The 19250-nt window shown below is 34.7% G+C and overlaps 4 protein-coding genes across 8 annotated transcripts; 2 read left to right on the top strand and 2 right to left on the bottom strand.

Moving 5' to 3' along the window:
• Positions 1-48: 48 nt before the first annotated feature.
• LOC109596898 (pyridoxal kinase) lies at positions 49-1706 on the top strand. Of its 2 annotated transcripts, none has more exons than XM_020012499.2 (6): positions 49-173; positions 369-537; positions 588-831; positions 882-1145; positions 1198-1377; positions 1429-1706. In XM_020012499.2, the coding sequence occupies exons 2-6, from the start codon at positions 457-459 to the stop codon at positions 1539-1541; spliced, it is 882 nt and encodes a 293-aa protein (XP_019868058.1). In that variant the 5' UTR covers positions 49-173; positions 369-456; the 3' UTR covers positions 1542-1706. The 2 variants fall into 2 exon arrangements, with proteins under 2 accessions (XP_019868058.1, XP_019868059.1); XM_020012500.2 differs by having other exon boundaries at positions 52-173; positions 1435-1706.
• On the bottom strand, positions 857-7276 carry LOC109596900 (protein FAM76A). 3 transcript variants are annotated; one of them, XR_007547880.1, is made up of 7 exons: positions 7120-7276; positions 6694-6972; positions 5488-5624; positions 3010-3250; positions 2627-2949; positions 1065-1172; positions 857-1015 (listed from the first exon to the last, which is right to left on the bottom strand). XR_007547880.1 is itself a non-coding variant. In XM_049966642.1 (5 exons), the coding sequence occupies exons 1-5, from the start codon at positions 7201-7203 to the stop codon at positions 2647-2649; spliced, it is 1044 nt and encodes a 347-aa protein (XP_049822599.1). In that variant the 5' UTR covers positions 7204-7276; the 3' UTR covers positions 1711-2646. The 3 variants fall into 3 exon arrangements, 1 of the variants encoding a protein (XP_049822599.1); XR_007547879.1 differs by having other exon boundaries at positions 2631-2949; XM_049966642.1 differs by lacking the exons at positions 857-1015; positions 1065-1172 and having other exon boundaries at positions 1711-2949.
• A 1814-nt stretch (positions 7277-9090) lies between these two features.
• On the top strand, positions 9091-16629 carry LOC109596897 (cullin-3). 2 transcript variants are annotated; one of them, XM_020012497.2, is made up of 9 exons: positions 9091-9652; positions 9982-10179; positions 10244-10429; positions 12636-13019; positions 13082-13459; positions 13615-13785; positions 14220-14327; positions 14389-14513; positions 15143-16629. In XM_020012497.2, the coding sequence occupies exons 1-9, from the start codon at positions 9587-9589 to the stop codon at positions 15897-15899; spliced, it is 2373 nt and encodes a 790-aa protein (XP_019868056.2). In that variant the 5' UTR covers positions 9091-9586; the 3' UTR covers positions 15900-16629. The 2 variants fall into 2 exon arrangements, with proteins under 2 accessions (XP_019868056.2, XP_019868057.2); XM_020012498.2 differs by lacking the exon at positions 9091-9652 and adding an exon at positions 9776-9927.
• Positions 16031-19232, bottom strand: LOC109596857 (dnaJ homolog subfamily B member 13). The gene is made up of 5 exons (XM_020012455.2): positions 19015-19232; positions 18737-18961; positions 18361-18686; positions 18131-18302; positions 16031-17000 (listed from the first exon to the last, which is right to left on the bottom strand). Exons 1-5 carry the CDS (start codon positions 19080-19082, stop codon positions 16745-16747), a joined length of 1047 nt encoding a protein of 348 aa, XP_019868014.1. The 5' UTR covers positions 19083-19232; the 3' UTR covers positions 16031-16744.
• Positions 19233-19250: the final 18 nt, after the last annotated feature.

Here is a 19250-nt window from a genome sequence, read left to right as displayed (position 1 = left end):
ATTGTAATTCCACGATGTTGTCACCAGATGTCGCATCAACATAAATTAAATAAAATTCTTCCTTGCAAGAAGCAACATTGTCAACTCTGTAAATTTGGGCCAAAACTTTGTAAACCATTGGGAAACTTAAGGACTTTGACTTCGAGAACAACTTTAGTCCAGAGTATTTATAGGTAAGCTTAAATAATTTAGGGATAATTTAATTGATCCCGTCACCTTGTTTGCTCATTAAATAATTTGTATACTTTCGATCATATGATTGTCAAAATAGTGGTGGCAACCATGTATTTTGACGTTTATATATATATGTAGGCTATGGATCAAATAAAACCACAAAGACGTCTAATGGAGCCGTTGTTTACTTACAGCTTATCTTGACCTTGAGCTTAATTAAACAATATGATGTGACAATTAAAATCTCCTAAGCAAGCAGTAATCGCGTGAAGCCTCTACAGAATGGACGGGCGAGTGTTGTCGGTGCAAAGTCACGTAGTGCACGGTTACGTGGGCAATAAAAGTGCAGTTTTTCCTTTACAAGTGAGTAAACGCAACACTTTCACTATTACAATACAAAATAAACATTGCAGTTACTGGGCTTTGATGTAGACAACATTAATTCGGTGCAATTATCCAACCACACTGGTTACAAAAGTTTTGCTGGTCAGGTGCTAACTGATAAGGATTTAGTACAGTTAAGCACAGGACTAATTGATAATGGCTTAGATGAGTATTCTCACATTTTATCTGGTTATATTGGTTCATCGTCATTTTTGTATGAAGTCACCAAGCTAGTCACACATTTGCGGACCAAAAATCCAGACATCTGCTATGGTAAACAAATAAAACACCAATTAAGTCATTTTACACAATGTTTATTATAGTTTGTGATCCTGTAATGGGAGACAATGGTAAATTATACGTACCTCAAGAGCTAGTCACCATCTATAAGGAGTTTGTAGTCCCCCTGGCCACCATTCTCACCCCAAACCTATTTGAAGCTGAGCTCCTAACTGACCTGAAAATCAACAGTGTGGAAGACGTCTGGAAAGCCATCGAAATCTTACATGGCAGAGGTTGCCCCACTGTTGTAATATCATCCGCAGACCTCGGCGACGGAGAGCTCCACGTCTTCGCCAGCCACAAAGGTACCCATTCAATTTTCAAACTCGAACCTGTAACAAAAAAACGGAATTTTAGGTGCGGACGTTAAAAGGGTGACAATGAAGATCCCAAAGATTCCCGCACAGTTCACAGGCACCGGGGATCTATTTGCCGCCCTGTTTTTGGCATGGATGTACAAAACTCAAGACCTTAAAGAGTCTGTGGAGAAAACAATAGCTTCTTTACAAGCTGTCCTGACCAGAACTTATGAACATGGTACTGTTGTTTTAAAACATTCATTGTTTATACGGTCGTCGCTTTATTTAGTTTTAGTTTCAGGCAAAGAAATGAACGTAAAGAACTTGGAGTTGAAGTTGATACAAAGTAAAAAGGATATTGAAGAGCCTCAGATCAAGTATGAGGCTGAAATTGTTGATTAATTTGCTTTTTTTACAATCACCGTAAATCAAAGTCTTCCAAAGTATACATAGATGTGTGTTGTTAATAGATTTGTTATGTTTAAGCATTAAATTTTATTATATACAGCATATTATATATAAACAATAATAAATAAATATTATGCAATGTGTAAATAATGAAACAAACATGGCTTTATTTACTCTTTATTAAGTTATACAATACTTACTTAATTAAATTACAAAAATATCATTTAAACAAAAATAAGTTAAAAATCTACAGTAAGATAAAACTTAGGACACTTATAACAGAAGAGATTTATGAACAATTTATTTTTATACAATCTAAATTACAACAAATTCAATTCGCAACCCGTCAATATTTTTGCAACAGTCCATGTAAGTCCTTAAATTGATGACTTGTCATTAAATAATGTAAACATTATACATTAAAAGAAAACGAATCCATCAACTTAAAGAGTAGAAAGTAATTTTAAGTTTGATTTCTTTCAAAGTTTCTGAGAAAAACGTGACCACAATTCAATATTAATTTGTATAAATTAATAGACAATGAGAGAACAATTAATTCAATGCAATTTATTGAACCTAAACAATTAGGTACTTCTTAAATTCAACATATTTATCAGAAATAATTTTTTAATTATATTAGCAGCGTTTTTCCCAAGAACTAAAGTAACCAGTGAATCAACAAATACATTTTTATCATTAAAATCGAAGTCAGTTCCGAAATATCACATTTATCACTCAAAAAAATTACAATGTCATCGAATGTCCAAACAATTGTGGTACACGGAATCGCATTTAACTATGGATTATAACTACAATCTATTTAAAAATGTTTTTTTTGCGTTTGATTTTATTAACTAACGTTGTGCGCACGTTCATAGAAAAACATACAAACAACCAGGAAATAATAATACTGTACGCCCATCACGTGTGTGACAGCGTCGAACCTACAAATCGTAAAACTACCCAAAAACGAAAGACTAAATAAAGAAGCTATTGTTCTCCAGATATCAAAAATATGTTATTTCAAAACGTTTTGTTTATTTGTATACAACACAGGCGTGTGGTTTTTGATTGCTTACCCACCCAACTGATATGTAATCTACGAGATGCTCGGACTGTCCGTGCCGCTGCTGTTATTCGAATTTTCTGTGCCCTCCTTGGCCGCCGTTATCGTCGTCGACGACTCCTTGTTGTTGTCGGAGGTGGCACCGCCACCGCCGCCCCTGTTGGCCCCCTTCGAATTCTTCTTCGCTGTCTTCGACAGACTGGCGACCTCCTTCAGCAGGTTCTGTATCTTTATGTTGAGCATGTCCACCTTGTCGTTGTACTCCTTCTGCGAGTTCTTGAGCTTGGTGCGCAGCTCGTTCTCGGTGGTGAAGTGATTCGCTTTAAGCTCCGTTATCTGTCAACAAAATAACACGTGTACAAACACAAACAACAACAAACAAAGGCGCCGCAGTACCGTCTTGTCTCTCTGCAACAGTTGCGCGTTCTTTTGCGCCAGCTGCTTCTGCAAGCTGGCGATCTGTTCCTTCAGTTGGGTCATGGCGACCACGTGATCCGACGAGTTCGGATCCAGGTCCGCCCTTACTAGGCCCGGGGCGGCGTTGTTACGCGCCACCTTGTTCGGTGGCGCTCCCTCCTCCGAGGGCGGCATTTTGGTCACGTCGGGTCTGTTCGGCCGCTTGTTGTGGCTGCGCATCCTAAACATTGTTGGTTGTTTTAAAAAGATTTCGCCCAAACTGAGGTTTTTGTGATGTGAGCAGCTCCAAATTAGACAGAAACAACCTGACTTAAATGTTCAAACAAGATATTGACGTCAAATATTTTTATTATTTATTCATTTTCGACAAACCTTTCACTTTCCTAATATAAATAATTTGTGACATTCCTGGTTAGGTTAGGGTAGGTTAATGTCACAACTATTAAATATGATACTGGACAAAGTTATTACTAAAATTTAATAGTCATTGATAATTTGTTTGAAAATTATCAGTATTGTCACAATTTTTGCGTGGGTTAGAGAAAACCACAATTGAATTTGTTTTTATATTGAGTTGAAAAATGAAGTTTTCTAATAATATATCATTTGAAATATATTTAACCAAGATATAACAACATTTCAGATAAAATTCGACATATCTAATATTGTCGTCAATGAAATATATAGAAAATAGTATTTTTATAGATTAGATTAGATTAGCTCAATGTTAAACTATCAAATTTGATATTTGATAAGTTATCACTAAAATTTAATAACCGTTGATAATTTGTTTGAAAATTATCAATGTTATTACTATTTTTCTTATGAGTGAGAATAAATTACAATTGAATTTATTTACCTTTAAATTGTGTTAAATAAAGAAGCTTTCCAAAAATATATAATATACTTATATTTGACTAAGATATATTTATATATATATATATAAGATATTTATCATAGGTTAGATTAGATTAGATCAGTGTTAAAACTATCAAATTTGATATTTGATAAGTTATCACTAAAATTTAATAACCATTGGTAATTTGTTTGAAAATTATCAATATTGTCACAATTTTTTTCATGAGTGAGAGTAAATTACAATTGAATTTGCATTTAAATTGTGTTAAAAAAAGAAGCTTTCTAAGAATATATAATTTGAAGTGTATTTGATTAAGATATAACCAAATTTCTGATAAATTTCGACATATTTAATATTGTCGTCAATGAAATATATGGAAAATAGTATTTTTCATAGATTAGATTTCGTTAGATAAATGTTAAAAATATAAAATTTAATAACCATTGGTAATTTGTTTGAAAATTATTGTTGTTGTGTTGTGTTAAAAAGGAAGCTTTCTAAAAATATATAATTTGAAGTATATTTGACTAAGATATAACCAAATTTCTGATAATTTTCGACATATTTAATATTGTCGTCAATGAAATATATGGAAAATAGTATTTTTCATAGATTAGATTACGTTAGATAAATGTTAAAACTATTAAATTTGATATTTGATAAGTTATCACTAAAATTTAATAACCATTGATAATTTGTTTGAAAATTATCAATATTGTCACAATTTTCTTCATGAGTGAGAGTAAATTACAATTGAATTTGCATTTAAATTGTGTTAAAAAAAGAAGCTTTCTAAAAATATATAATTTGAAGTATATTTGACTAAGATATAACCAAATTTCTGATAAATTTTGAGATATTTAATCGTCAATGAAATATATAGAAAATAGTATTTTTCACAGGTTAGATTAGGTTAGATCAATGTTAAAACTATTAAATTTGATATTTGATAAATTATTACTAAAATTTAATAACCATTGATAATTTGTTTGAAAATTATCAATATTGTCACAATTTTCTTCATGAGTGAGAGTAAATTACAATTGAATTTGCATTTAAATTGTGTTAAAAAAAGAAGCTTTCTAAAAATATATAATTTGAAGTATATTTGACTAAGATATAACCAAATTTCTGATAAATTTTGAGATATTTAATCGTCAATGAAATATATAGAAAATAGTATTTTTCACAGGTTAGATTAGGTTAGATCAATGTTAAAACTATTAAATTTGATATTTGATAAATTATTACTAAAATTTAATAACCATTGATAATTTGTTTAAAAATTAGTAATTTGAGTGAGTGTGAACATAAAATTTGATTCAAGAACATAAATTATCATTTGTTTCATAGACGACGATTTTAAATATCACATAATTTAGCAGGAATATCACTATATTTCAGATAAAGATAATTTAAGGCTTGTAGGAAATTTTACAGTTTGTCAAAAACAAATAAATAAACAAAAAAACTAATTCAGAGACAGTATGAGCTATCAAAATGAGTATTGGGCTATCAACAAGAATATTGAACTTATGTCAGGTTATCTCTAATTTGGAAATACTTGCACCAACAAAAGACAACCATTCCGCCCTTACTTTGGCTCCTTGTGTTTTTTATGCAGCTGAGAGGACATCTTGATGTGGGCCCGACGTTCGGCATCGCTCTGCTTGGTTTTGGCAAGGGCACGCTTGAAGGAAAGTGTGCAGAGCCAACACAATAGTTTACCGTCGACCTAAACAAATATTAATGTCACAACGATTATAATTAAAGCATAGGATAATGTAGAATCAATTGGTTTTACCAAAGGAAATCAATTTTACGATGTACCGTTCAAGGATTCAATATTATAAAATGTTTATCGAGTTGTGTGAATATTATTCAGTAGAAACACAATCAATTTTTATGGCACCAGTAAAACGTTTTCAATCACACAACGTAGCATAAATTTTAAAACAGAATATTTAATAATTCGATAGTAAAACATGTACTCATAAAAAATGAAAAAATATTGATTATTAAAATATTCAAGTGTTTTTTTTGATAGTAAATCAATAATCAGACATTTAAGTTTTTATAAATATCAATTAATATTTTAAAATACAGTGTAGTTTATTAATTACTTTTTAAGCTTAAAATAATGTAATTTCAAGGTCAACCTTAAAATATTAGATTCCATTTTATTAAATTACTTAAATTTCTCTCTTGAAGTATTCTTTTGTTTCTGTTAAATATTGTCTGTAATTTTATTGGTGGTTGTTTGTCAACATATTAATAGTTGCCTAGGTAAACTAAATAATAGAAACAATACAAAAATTGACTAATTTAAAATGGTAAATAGGAAATATATCAATAAGGAAAAATATTTTGAAGTATGTAAGCTTTGTTTGAAAAGGTTGGTTTAAACAGAGATTAATTAATAAAAGCAAAACTAATTTTTAACTTTAACCACCTGTATCACAATTATTATTAACCTTCACACGAGGTAAGTTCATTTAAATCACATTATCAAGCAAAAAATATAGAACTATGACCCATTCATTGTAGGGATTTCCTATACATGTTTATAAATATCATTGAAGCCTTTGTATATAAATATACAGTAAGTTTTGTGATTATTTAGGAATTCATTTATCTCTATCATTATTATCATGGTTCACAGGTCAGTTTCAACACCTCAACTGCTGCGCCTCAACCATCAACAATTTCATAAAAATATCCAAAACTTGCTTGTGCCAAGCACAGACGTCATTGTTGCGACGCAGTTCGCACGTATTTACCAAAAAAAAACACAAGCCACCTACCTTTTTGTCGTCGTCGTGCCTGTCGAACGCGCACTTCTGCTTGCACTGTTCGCAGTTGACTGGCGGACCGTACTTCTTTTCGGAATTCGTGCACCTCTGGCACTTGTTGCCGATGAACGCGGCGATTATGTTGCAGTACTCGCACGCAGTCGGTTTACCGTACGATTTCACGTTCTGTTCGCATTTCTTGCAGATCGTGCTCGTGCTCCCCTTAGAAGTCTGCTGAAACTCCGAACGGCAGTACGTGCATTTCACCACCGGAAACGCTCCTCTGCACTCCTACGGAAACACGATTCGATTTTGTTTGATTTGTACCATTCGTAAACTGGCAGACAGTGCGTCGGGACGCCAAAAAACAGCCCCCAATCGTGTGGAAAAAACTTAACCTGAACAAAACACGGGGGGCGGGGGGTGTACGGAACTTACTTTGCACAGTTGTTGGCCGGCGGACAGTTCCTCGAAGGGGTGACGGGAAAAACAACGGGAACACGCGAACAATGCGGCACTCATTTCGAATGGTACGCGTTGATCGTACGCAAAAATTGACAACGAGTCAAACGCTAAAGACTACACAATACCTAGGGGATTTTCTGGTACCAATTTGCAATACCAATTGCGAATTCCGAAATTCCCCAACTATATTTTTAGCATTTTATTAGTGTACCCGTCATTACTTACATGTTTACAAGGTTATTAATGTATTAATTAGTAATCAGTAATTACATCTTTGACTAAGCAATTAAAATTGCACATTTGCGATACGTGTAAAAAAATCGGTCTACAATCTACGACTCAAAAAAGAAAATCAATTAAAAACACATATGTAAAAGCTTTCACCTTTTGTTAATTTAAAATGTTATTGACGCAATTTAAAAATAAATTTAAAGATTCAAAATATTTACAAGTGTACATATCGCCAACGTAATAAATATTAAATCCTGATGACACGGACCAGTGGCGGTACTCAGATGGTGTACATGACAAAGAAAATAATTTTATTGACATAGAAAGGTATAACGGTAATATGTTGTAAATTACGACAATTAAGCAATCAATAAACAATTAAACAATCAATAAATTTCAATGATTATTTTGTGTAGAAGAAGAGGCACATCTTCAATATTTCTGTTTGGTTCCAACATTCGCACACGTGCTTTAAGGTCGAGCTACTGTTTCAATGATAGGGGAGCTGAGGTGTGCCTCCAGCCAATGAGATACCAACACAAACGAAGTCCCCGTACATTGCCGATTCTTCAGTTTCTAAAAAATTACTTGTTCGTGTGTGATCTGCTGAATTCAGATGTGGAAAGGTTTTTAATACTGCACCTCTTTTTTACGATTTGGTGTTAACCAGTAATAAGATGAAAGAATTTATTAACAAAAGAAATGCCGTTGACGTGATGAATTTTTTATTAAATAAGTGTGAATTTCCAGTTTAAAATACTATGACAAAATGTTTGTTATTAAAAAATTACTACTTAATAATCAATACGAGTCAAAAAACCAGATATATTTGTACGATAAATTTGATTGGCTAATTGGATTGGATTGGAGTGAATATATTGGGTACAAATGGGTTTTTTGTGATTTGAAAAATTTTAGTTGCAGACTAAATTTATATGACAAAAGCACGGATCAATCGAATGTTGTTGATTATACGCAAATAAAAATAAAATATTGTTTTTTTTTTATTCTATATATAATATGCTTTTTCAGACTCGTGTTGCACGAGCCGCCACTGCCATGTACACACAATTTTTACAATTTATGGATGTTTTTACAACCAATTCTGCGTTGAGCATATGTACAGAGAGTTTTCTCAAATTATGCTACATTCAAGAATTCGAAAATTACGAAATTTCATGGAGAAAAATGTGTTAAAAAGGTGACAGTGACAGATTACAGTTGAGGTTGGCGATTCTGATCGGGAACTGGCGGAACTTTTAAGAGTATTCTGAAATTTCTGAAATCAAAAATATATGATAAATAGATGTAAATTCTTAGTGTATTAAATAAACAATTTTGTGATACTTTAATAATTGTACATGTTTAAATAATTGAGAACATTTTAGAGAAAAGCGTTGTTGTGCCCTAATAGAGAAAATTCGAATAATTATTCATTTGTTATATAAACTTATTAATTATTACTGTACTTATTAAAAGCATCATAGGAATTAACAATTTTATGTTAAACTGTTTTAATAAATGAATGACAGACTTTATTGTTATAACAACCGTCTGGAAACTAACTGACAACAAGTAAGTACGAGTCAACTCGCATAATAAGTAATTATCGATCAGTTTGGTGGGTGCTTTGTTATCCGTTAACTAGTTTTATTTATTCGAAAACCGAGTAAATCGTAAATCGAAAGACCAGAAACCGCAGTTTCGCGCGTTTAATTCGAATCGGGCCCCGATCGCGCAGCTTAACCAACAGATCCGACCGAAAAATCCCTAGATCAGCTGAAGACTGGCTCGACAAGTAATGAACTTTCTCCTGACGTTGACAAAGATCCAGGCTTAAAATCGGTGCACCTCGCGTTCGAAACGTGCAAACCAATCGTCACAGACGTCCCACGAGCGTCCGGACGTTCCGACGACGCGTCCTAGTTCCCCGAGCCGTTCGGACGGCCAGAAAATGTCCGTCTAGGAACTGGTGCAAACATAAAAACAAGAAAGATTGTCATTCGTAATTGGGCAATGTTCGTGTTGATCGTTTAGTTTAATCCGGTGTATTTTGTGTTTGTGTTATGGCTACGGAGGCGGCTAAACAGAGCGGCGCGCCTGCAGGCGGTTGTTGAGCGTTTTTTTTTTTCATATATCTCCGTTATTATGGTTTGCTGAGGCGATTGCTTAATTTGGAAGTGAGCGAAGAAAGTGAAACTCGGGAGCAATGTCAACGATGAAAAGCGGCGGCCTGGCCAAAAAGGAAGGCAAAATGCGCATCCGTGCGTTTCCCGTAAGTAGTGCGACGTTTAACGTTGCAGTCACAAAAACTCAACACTCATCCCTTCATTAATATCTAACCGGACTAGTCATTCTGACACTGTTTCCACGCGCGAAAACAATCGACTTAAACGTCAAAACACTAAATTCTTCGTCGATTCGTACACAAAAATCCAGCCATACATTACATTTTTACTATGCTTTAAGTAACACATTTTATTTACAATGAGTGGCCATTCATACTTTTCAAGCCAGTGGGATCATCCTGGCGACATAACCAATACCAATGTAAACAATCCTAATGAATTCAAACTGAATTTAACCCGATTTCAATTGATACAGATGACAATGGACGAGAAATATGTGGAGAATATATGGGCCCTGCTCAAGAACGCCATCCAGGAGATCCAGAAGAAAAACAACTCGGGACTCAGTTTCGAGGAGTTGTACCGCAACGCGTACACGATGGTGTTGCATAAGCACGGTGAAAGACTCTACACCGGACTCAAGGAAGTCGTCACGCACCATTTAGAATTTAAAGTTAGTTTTGTTTTGTTGCGGATTTGGCCTAGCAATGTTATGGGGTCATTTTTGTGTTTTTTAGGTGAGGGAGGACGTGCTGAAATCCCTGCACAATAACTTTCTGATGGCTTTGAATCAAGCATGGAATGATCATCAAACTTCCATGGTTATGATTAGGGATATTCTCATGTATATGGATAGAGTTTATGTTCAACAAAATGATGTTGACAATGTATATAATCTTGGACTTATAATCTTCAGAGATCAGGTATGTTTTTCCTTTTTAATTATCAGTAAATTATTATTGAATGAATTAGCAGTTACTTTGTTAGATTGTCATTATTCATAGCTTTATTTAATGAGTTTTGTATAGATAAGAGATAATCTATTTTACATTATTAAAAATTCACTCTGTAATGGTTAATCAGCTGAATTTTGTATTATGTTAATGTGCTGATAATGCAGTAATTGATACAACAGTGAAATAATATGGTAGTTTTTCTTAAGTTACATGTTTATTTATTATTTGTTATCTATTTATATTATATCAATCAATCATTTGGATCGTCTGTTTTTCGTTTACATTATTTTTTGCACTCCCACAGTCAGTAATTTTCTTCCTTTATTTCAAAATATAATTCAATTTCTTCTTTTTAACAATGATAATTTAAATAAAAATTAAAATTATCATTGTTTATATTTTTTTTAATTTTCTCCTGTTTATTTTTGAATTAACTAAAGTTTGTGTGACTTTGATATTCCAGTTTTTATTCCTAAATTACATAATTATTATTATTGAGGCTATTATGTAATATTTAAATTGTTTATTTTCTTTCTGGGATTTCCTCTATTTATTTTAGAATAAACTTACTCCTTTCTTAATATATCAACTAAATTTCAGTTTTTGTCATTTTAGTATTTAGGTTTTTATTCTTAACTTACATACTTATGAATTATTTGTTATTTAGTCTGCTATTTGATATTTAAATTGTTTATTTTATTTCTGGGACTTCCTCTATTTATTGTACGATAAATATAATCATTTCGTAACATTTCATCTAAATTTTCTGGGTCTGTGTCATTTTTTTATTTGTTATTGAATCCTTTGATATTTAAATTGTTTATTTTATTTCTAGGATTTCTTTCTTCTATTTATTTTAGAATAAACTTACTCCTTTCTTAATATTTAAACTAAATTTCACAGTTTGTGTTATTTTAATATTCGTGTTTTTATTCTTAACTTACATATTTATCAATTATTTGTTATTGAGGCTGTTATTTGATATTTAAATTGTTTATTTTATTTCTGGGACTTCCTCTATTTATTGTAGGATGTCTGTGTCATTTTAATATTCCAGTTTTTATATTTCCACCTTTTATATTTATTAATTATTTGTTATTGAGGCCATCCTATGGTATTTAAATTGTTTATTTTATTTCTAGGATGTCTTCTATTTATTTTAGAATAAATTTACTTCATTTTTAATATTTCAACTAAATTTCACAATTTGTGACATTTTAATATTCGAGTTTTTATTTTTAACTAACGTATTTATAAATTATTTGTTTTTGAGGCTGTCTTTTGATATTTAAATTGTTCATTTTATTTTTGGGAATTCCTCTATTTATTGTAGAATAAATTTAATCCCTTCTTAACATTTCATCTAAATTTTCTGTCTGTCATTTTAATAATCCAATTATTATTTCAAACTTATATATTTATTAATCATTTGTTATTGAGACTATCCTATCATATTTAAATTGTTTATTTTATTTCTAGGATTTCTTCTATTTATTTTACAATATACTTACTCCTTTCCTAATATTTCAACTAAATTTTACAGTTTGTGTCATTTCAATATTCGAGTTTTTATTCTTAACTTACATATTTATGAATTATTTGTTATTGAGGCCATCCTGTGATATTTAAATTGTTTATTTTCTTTCTGCGATTTCCTCTATTTATCTTAGAATAAATTTAATACTTTTTAATATTTCAACTAAATTTCACAGTTTGTGTCATTTTAATATTCCAGTTTTTATTTTCAACTCATACATTTATTAATTATTGGTCATTGAGGCAGTGTTTTGATATTTAAATTATTTATTTTAGAATAAACTTAATTCCTTCTTAATATTTTAATTTATTTTTACAGTTTGTCATATTTTAATATTTTAGCTCGTATTCCTAGTTATATATTTATGAATTATTTATTATTGAGGCTATCATTTGATATTTGAATTGGTTATTTAATTTCAAAGATTTCTTCTATTATTATTATTAATTAACAGTTTGTGACATTTTATTATTAATAATAGTAATATTTAATATATTTTATTCCTGTGTTATATAATTGTTAATTATTATTGGAGATATTTTTTGTTTTGTTTCGATTTATCGTATATTTATGTATATTTGAATTAGATGATATCTGTTATTCCACACTTAATTTATAATATTGATGACGATTTAGGTGGTGAGATATGGCTGTATAAGAGACCATCTACGTGGCACCCTCCTCGACATGGTGATGCGCGAACGTCACGGCGAAAAAGTCGATCGCATCTCCATCAAAAACGCGTGCCAGATGCTTATGGTGCTCGGCATCAAGTCCCGCTCCGTCTACGAGGAGGATTTCGAACGACCCTTTCTGCAACAGTCCGCCGAATTTTACAAGGTGGAGAGCCAGAAGTTTCTGGCGGAGAACAGCGCCTCCGTGTACATAAAAAAAGTGGAGGCGCGAATAAACGAAGAGTCGGACAGGGCGAAGCACTATCTGGACGAGTCGACCGAGTCGCGGATCGTCGAGGTCGTCGAGGAGGAGCTGATCAAGAAGCACATGAAGACAATTGTTGAGGTAACTTTGTACTCTGTCCATCTGTATATAAATAATAAAATTGCTTTTTTTGTGGTGTACAGATGGAAAATTCGGGGGTGGTGTACATGCTCAAACATCAGAAAACCGAAGACCTGGCGTGCATGTACAAGTTGTTCGGGCGTGTCTCTGACGGTCTGAAAACGATGGCCGACTGCGTTAGCCAGTACCTGCGTGAACAGGGCAAGGCCCTGGTACAAGAGGAGGAACACCAGCCGGCCACCAACGCCATCACCTTCGTTCAGAGCTTGCTGGATTTGAAGGATAGCTTCGATCATTTCCTCAAGAACTCGTTCGACAACAAGAAGATCTTCAAGCAGATGATCGCCTCCGATTTCGAGCACTTTTTGAATCTGAATCCGAAAAGTCCGGAGTATCTGTCTCTCTTTATTGATGATAAACTCAAGAAGGGTGTCAAAGGAGTAAGTTAATAGTTTTTTATTATTCAGGGTGATTCACCTAACTTAATTGTTAGAGGTTTCATGGAGAAGCTTCTAATGAATGAGTTATGTGAGTCATCCATTATAAATAGTTCCTTTTTCTGGTACTAAACAGTTAAATCTAAATTAATTTTTAGATGTCCGAGCAAGACATCGAACTGGTATTGGACAAGTCGATGGTTCTGTTCCGGTTTTTGCAAGAGAAGGACGTGTTCGAGCGCTATTACAAGCAACACCTGGCCAAGCGCCTGCTACTCAACAAGTCCGTCAGCGACGACTGGGAAAAGAACATGATCTCCAAGTTAAAGGTACGTGGCCTTGACTTTGTTCCGTCTGATGGACGATCTCTTTTTTTGAACGGGAGACTGTGAACACAGGTGAACGGCGGCAAGTGCAAATTGCTAGAGGAAATGCTGGATAGTAGGGTGCTCATCGTCGAAACCGGCGACGATGGGAACGTGTAAATTACCTGTCGCTAAGAATTGTGATAATTCATTCATTCGATGGTCCTGTAAAATTCTCATGTACTGGTCACTTATCATTTTGGCGTAAGCATGCACAATTATATTGTTTTGTTTTTTCCCATTTTTGTCCAACTTGTTCTCGGCATACATGCTCCATTTAATTAACAATCCGTAACAATCCGATCGGTGACCATTTCAGAGAATTTCGCTGGACGCAACGATTAAGTGGAGTATTGTATGTGACTTGCGGTTTTAAAATTGATTTCGTTACATTTCAGACCGAGTGTGGATGCCAATTCACGTCAAAATTAGAAGGAATGTTTAAGGATATGACTGTCTCGAACACGATCATGGACGAATTCAAGGAACACATTTCCAAAACTGAGGTTCGTTCACAATTCTGTTGTAATTGTGTTGAAGCGTTTGTTAATTTTGGTTGCTTTACAGAGTAATTTGGGCGGCGTCGACCTCTTTATGCGGGTCTTAACCACCGGCTTCTGGCCTACGCAAAATGCAACACCTAAATGTCACATTCCGGCCGTTCCGTTGTCTGCCTTCGACTCCTTTCGTAGGTAAGTTACGGAAGTGTAAAGTAATCTTCATAAGACAACTTTCTTGAGTCACAAACAAAGAAAGTTGTTCATTTTCTCGTTCAGTTCATTGTTTGTTCATTCAAGCACTCTTTTAAGACAGACAGGCGCATGCGCAGTAAAAATTTACTTGTTTTAATTTACAAAAAATTAATTTGGGATAGTTCTTGTTTTCACACACCCAACACAGAGTAGAAAGTTCATTACCTCGTTCAATTCAAAAATCTCGGCTGGCGCCTCGGCAACGAACACTCGCCTCGAGTTGAATTTAATAAACAGACAGGCGCATGTGCAATAAAAAATTTAATTAATTAATTTAAGTTTTTTAAAATTAATTTGGGATATTTTTTGTGTTCACACACCCAACACAGAGTAGAAAGTTGTTCATTTCAATGTTCATATCAAGAACCTCCGCTGGCGCCTCGGCAACGAACACTAAACTTAGATTAGAATTTAATATTTCATGCGTATATACAAAGATTATTATTTTATTTAATTCAAAACTTAAATTTTTATCCCCTGTAGTTGAGTTCTCCTTCCCTCAGTCCTACAGCCTCAGCTGTCGCTTCAGCAACGAAGTTCCACCCTTATTGAAATGTGTCTGTTTACAGGTTTTATTTGGCGAAGCACAGCGGCCGGCAGCTGACGTTACAGCCGCAGCTGGGCAACGCCGACCTGAACGCCGTGTTCTACGGTCCGAAGAAAGACGACGGCGGCGCCGCCGAAAAAGACGGCGCGTGTTCATCATCGACGAGTCTGATGGTCGCCTCGACCACCACCGCCACGACAACGTCGACGTCGTCGTCCTCGTCCCGTTCCGGCCCACGCAAACACATAATCCAGGTGTCCACCTATCAGATGGTGGTGCTGATGCTGTTCAACAACCACGATAAACTGACCTACGAAGAAATACTGAATGAATCCGACATACCCGAACGGGATCTGATCAGGGCGTTGCAATCGCTGGCGATGGGCAAGGCCACGCAACGCATACTGATCAAAAATCCGAAGACTAAGGAAATCGAATCCACGCACGAGTTTTACGTAAACGATTCGTTCACGTCGAAGCTGCACCGCGTCAAGATACAGACGGTGGCTGCGAAGGGCGAGAGCGAGCCGGAACGTCGCGAGACCCGCAACAAGGTGGACGAGGATCGTAAGCACGAAATCGAGGCGGCGATCGTGCGAATAATGAAGTCGCGCAAACGGATGCCGCACAACATACTCGTAACGGAGGTGACGGAGCAATTGAAGAGCCGCTTCCTGCCGTCGCCGGTCATCATCAAGAAGCGGATAGAGGGATTGATCGAACGTGAATATCTGGCGCGTACGCACGACGACAGGAAGGTTTACACCTATGTGGCTTGAACTGTTTTCTATTCTATTAATTTAACGAGTTACGAGTGGACAGTGTGTGGGTTTTACCGGACACTAGATGATTGATAATTCGTATAAAGTAACAATTAAATTATTTCAAGAGAGATCTTTTTTTTTATATATATATATATATATATGAATAAGCAGCAGTTGTAACTTTGTACACACACACACACATGGACTCTCACTTCCAGACTGCGTGGAGGCTTGACTGAGATTGAAACGGGGCAACTGGAGGACGGGGACATGCACCGTTGGCGGGTCGTCCCCACTGCCTTTTTCCCCGCCCCCCTTAAATTAACCCCAAATCACCCGTCGACGGATTTCTTTGATTGTCCGCCTCTTACACCCGTATTTAATCGGGATCCGTCGTTGCCCCAGAAACCAGTTGTAATTTCGTTCGTCGGCTATCGTTAAGGATTTTTAAATTTGTTAGCTAGTAACATGATTGATTGAATGATTGATTGATTATTTCTACTGAACTATCAATTTTTTGTTTGTTAAATTGAATTGGAAGTTTTGTTGTTGATTCCACCGAAAAGCTACCACCGGACTCATCGGCAAATGTTCTTTCAACGGAAAATCTGTGCGTTCGTTCGTTTACAGCATATGTAAAAATAAATTGATTATTGTATATTTCAACAACATATGAAGCAATATTTTTGCAAAAACATTTAAAAATTTTCCGTCTAATAAATTATGAGAAAATATTGTTTATTGATATCTATCATTTTTTTAACTTTTAACCATTCCATGTAAGGAATAACTACATGAAGGGTAAGTTTCAGAGGGAATATATTAATAAATAATGGAAGAAAACATTATTGGCAACAAAATTAAATTGGTGGGAGTTGTTCATCTGGATCCACCCGAAGGATTTTGTCGGCCAGCACCAGCTTGTTGATCAGTTCGTGTTGATTCATTCCACCGCCCAGTCTTGCTAGGCGGAAGCCTTGCTGCAGCACCTCTTTGCTGGACTTGGGCAAATAATACGGGAACTGGACATTGAAACGTATTATCAAATTGCCTTTTCGTGGATAATCGTCCAGTATTGGCATTCCTTCGTTCTCCACCACTTTTTCATAATTGGGCCTGAAATTAATTACTATGATTTACAAATTTATATTTTTTAGTTAATTTTAAGAAAAATGATTAATTTATGTAGTCGTTAACGTTTTTTTGGAACAATACAAATGTATCCATTAACTCAGAAATATTTCAAAGCATTTCCAATTTGAAATAAGACAATTATGCTTCATTTCGTGATCAAAACGATGAACAAAGTGAAAAGTTTCACCAACACACAACAGAAGTAGAAAGAAGGTATTAAGAAGCTTCAGAGTTAAGCAAATGATGACAATAAATTTAAACATTCTTTCCGTCATAACAATTTCATTTTCTTATCCGATTTTGGTCCTACAAGGTTTGAAAAGCTGTTAATTGAATAAATTAATCAATTAAAAATATAAAATTTGGAATATTAGAATGGTTTGTTTTGGAAAATGTCAGTATGGATAACTTTTCTTATATATTTATTAATTAGCTTTTAGAAAATTTGATAATTTATGTATTCAAGGGCTCACTTAAGAACAATGTCCCAATTACATCCAAATAATCAAAGTATTTCCAAATTCAAATGAGGCAACTGAGTTTCTCTTCAATTATTTGGTTTTCTTCCACAAAATCTAGTTGGTCAAAGCGATGAAAGAGGTGAAAAGCTTCACCAACACATGACTGAAGTAGAAAGAAAATATCAAAGAAGCTTCAGAGACGATGATGGCAGGAAGATTTAGCAATAAATTTAAACATTCTTCCATTATAACAATTTCATTTTTTATTCAACTTGGGTCCTCCAAGGTTTGAAAAGTTTTTAATTGAATAAACTAATTTTTAAAAATGTAAAACTATAGAATTTCCAATTCTAAATAAAGCAAATAAGTTTCCCTTCAATTATTTGGTTTTCTTCAAGAAAATTTAAGTAGTCAAACCGATGAATAAGGTAAAAAGTTTCACAAACACATGACTGAAGTAGAAAGTAGAGAACAAAGAAATTTCAGAGACAAATAGCATTCTTTCCATCATAGTAATTTTATTTCTTATCCGATTTTGGTCCTCCAAGGTTTGAATAAACTTTGAATTTGGATTTTGTATCTGAATCACCGTGGGAAAATGTAAAAAATATAATTTTTTAACTATAGTTAGTGTTAATATTGTCGCCTTACGAAACGACATCAGTTATGGGTATTCGAATGGTGCGTCTGTCCAACGTCTTGACCGTGACCACGGTACCCAAAAGCGCCTCCTCCAAAGAAATGTCCACCGTCTTGATCAAGTTGTGCTTCTCCCTCGTGAACTGGTCGTCGGGCCTTTCCTGTATAACGAAAATTATGTCCGCTGCAACGTTTTAAACTAGTTTTCGACGTACATAACAGATTAAATACAAATTATATACCGGCAATGTGAGTGGCGGACTGATCACCCTCCTCCTCGAACGTCACGGTGCTGCCGGCCTCGATTCCTGGCTTGAACGGTATCGTCAGGATCTTCTCCTGCGGCTCAGTGTGACACCGATCGTCGTCCGTGAACTGCAACCTGTTGATCTTCATGCGTTTTACCCCGCCGAAGTATATCTCACGCAGCGTCAGCTTCAAATCGTGCACCACCGGCGGTTGTTTCGTGCGCAGGCTCTGTCCCTCCTTCAGGTTGTAGAGCTGCGGCGCCGGTTTCTCCAAGTACTGCAGCAGGTCGGCGTACGGCGACTGCGTACCGAAGAAATCCCTTTAGAAACACCAATTAATTAATATGCGTACTAGTATGATGTGGGTTACTTGTAGGTTTTCATCGGATCACCGTGGTAGTGGTAGGGTGGGAAAAAGTCGTCGGCGGTGGGCACACCGTTTTTCAATCCCTCTTCGCCGTACTGGTCGAAAACGGCGCGTGTTAAGGGACATGATAGAACGTCGTAGGCTTCACCTAACAGGGCGAATATCTTCGGCGAGTGGGGCTCACTCCTCAGACGTTCAGGGTTGAATTCTAACGCCAAGTTTCTATAACTGTCCAGGATTTTATAGTACAAAAAATATAACAAAATATAAATAAAGCTTACGCCTTTTTGATTTCTAGGTTTGTGCTGGTTCTCGGAATCTGCAAAACTCCGTAATAATCTATTCCCATTTTGAATTTACCTCTCTGGTTTTGATTCAACAACTATCGATTCACAATTAAATCAACTAAATTACTTTGTCACTTTTAATTAAATTGACGTTTTTCAGCAGTCAATTTACTTTTGTTTTACAAGTTAAATTAAATAAAATGTTGCCCACTTTGATTTATTAAATGTTA

The sequence above is a fragment of the Aethina tumida genome, chromosome 4 (genome assembly GCF_024364675.1).
Source record: "Aethina tumida isolate Nest 87 chromosome 4, icAetTumi1.1, whole genome shotgun sequence".
Lineage (NCBI taxonomy): Eukaryota > Metazoa > Arthropoda > Insecta > Coleoptera > Nitidulidae > Aethina > Aethina tumida.
Note: the sequence above shows the minus strand (reverse complement) of the source record. Positions and strands in the feature narration are given on the sequence as shown.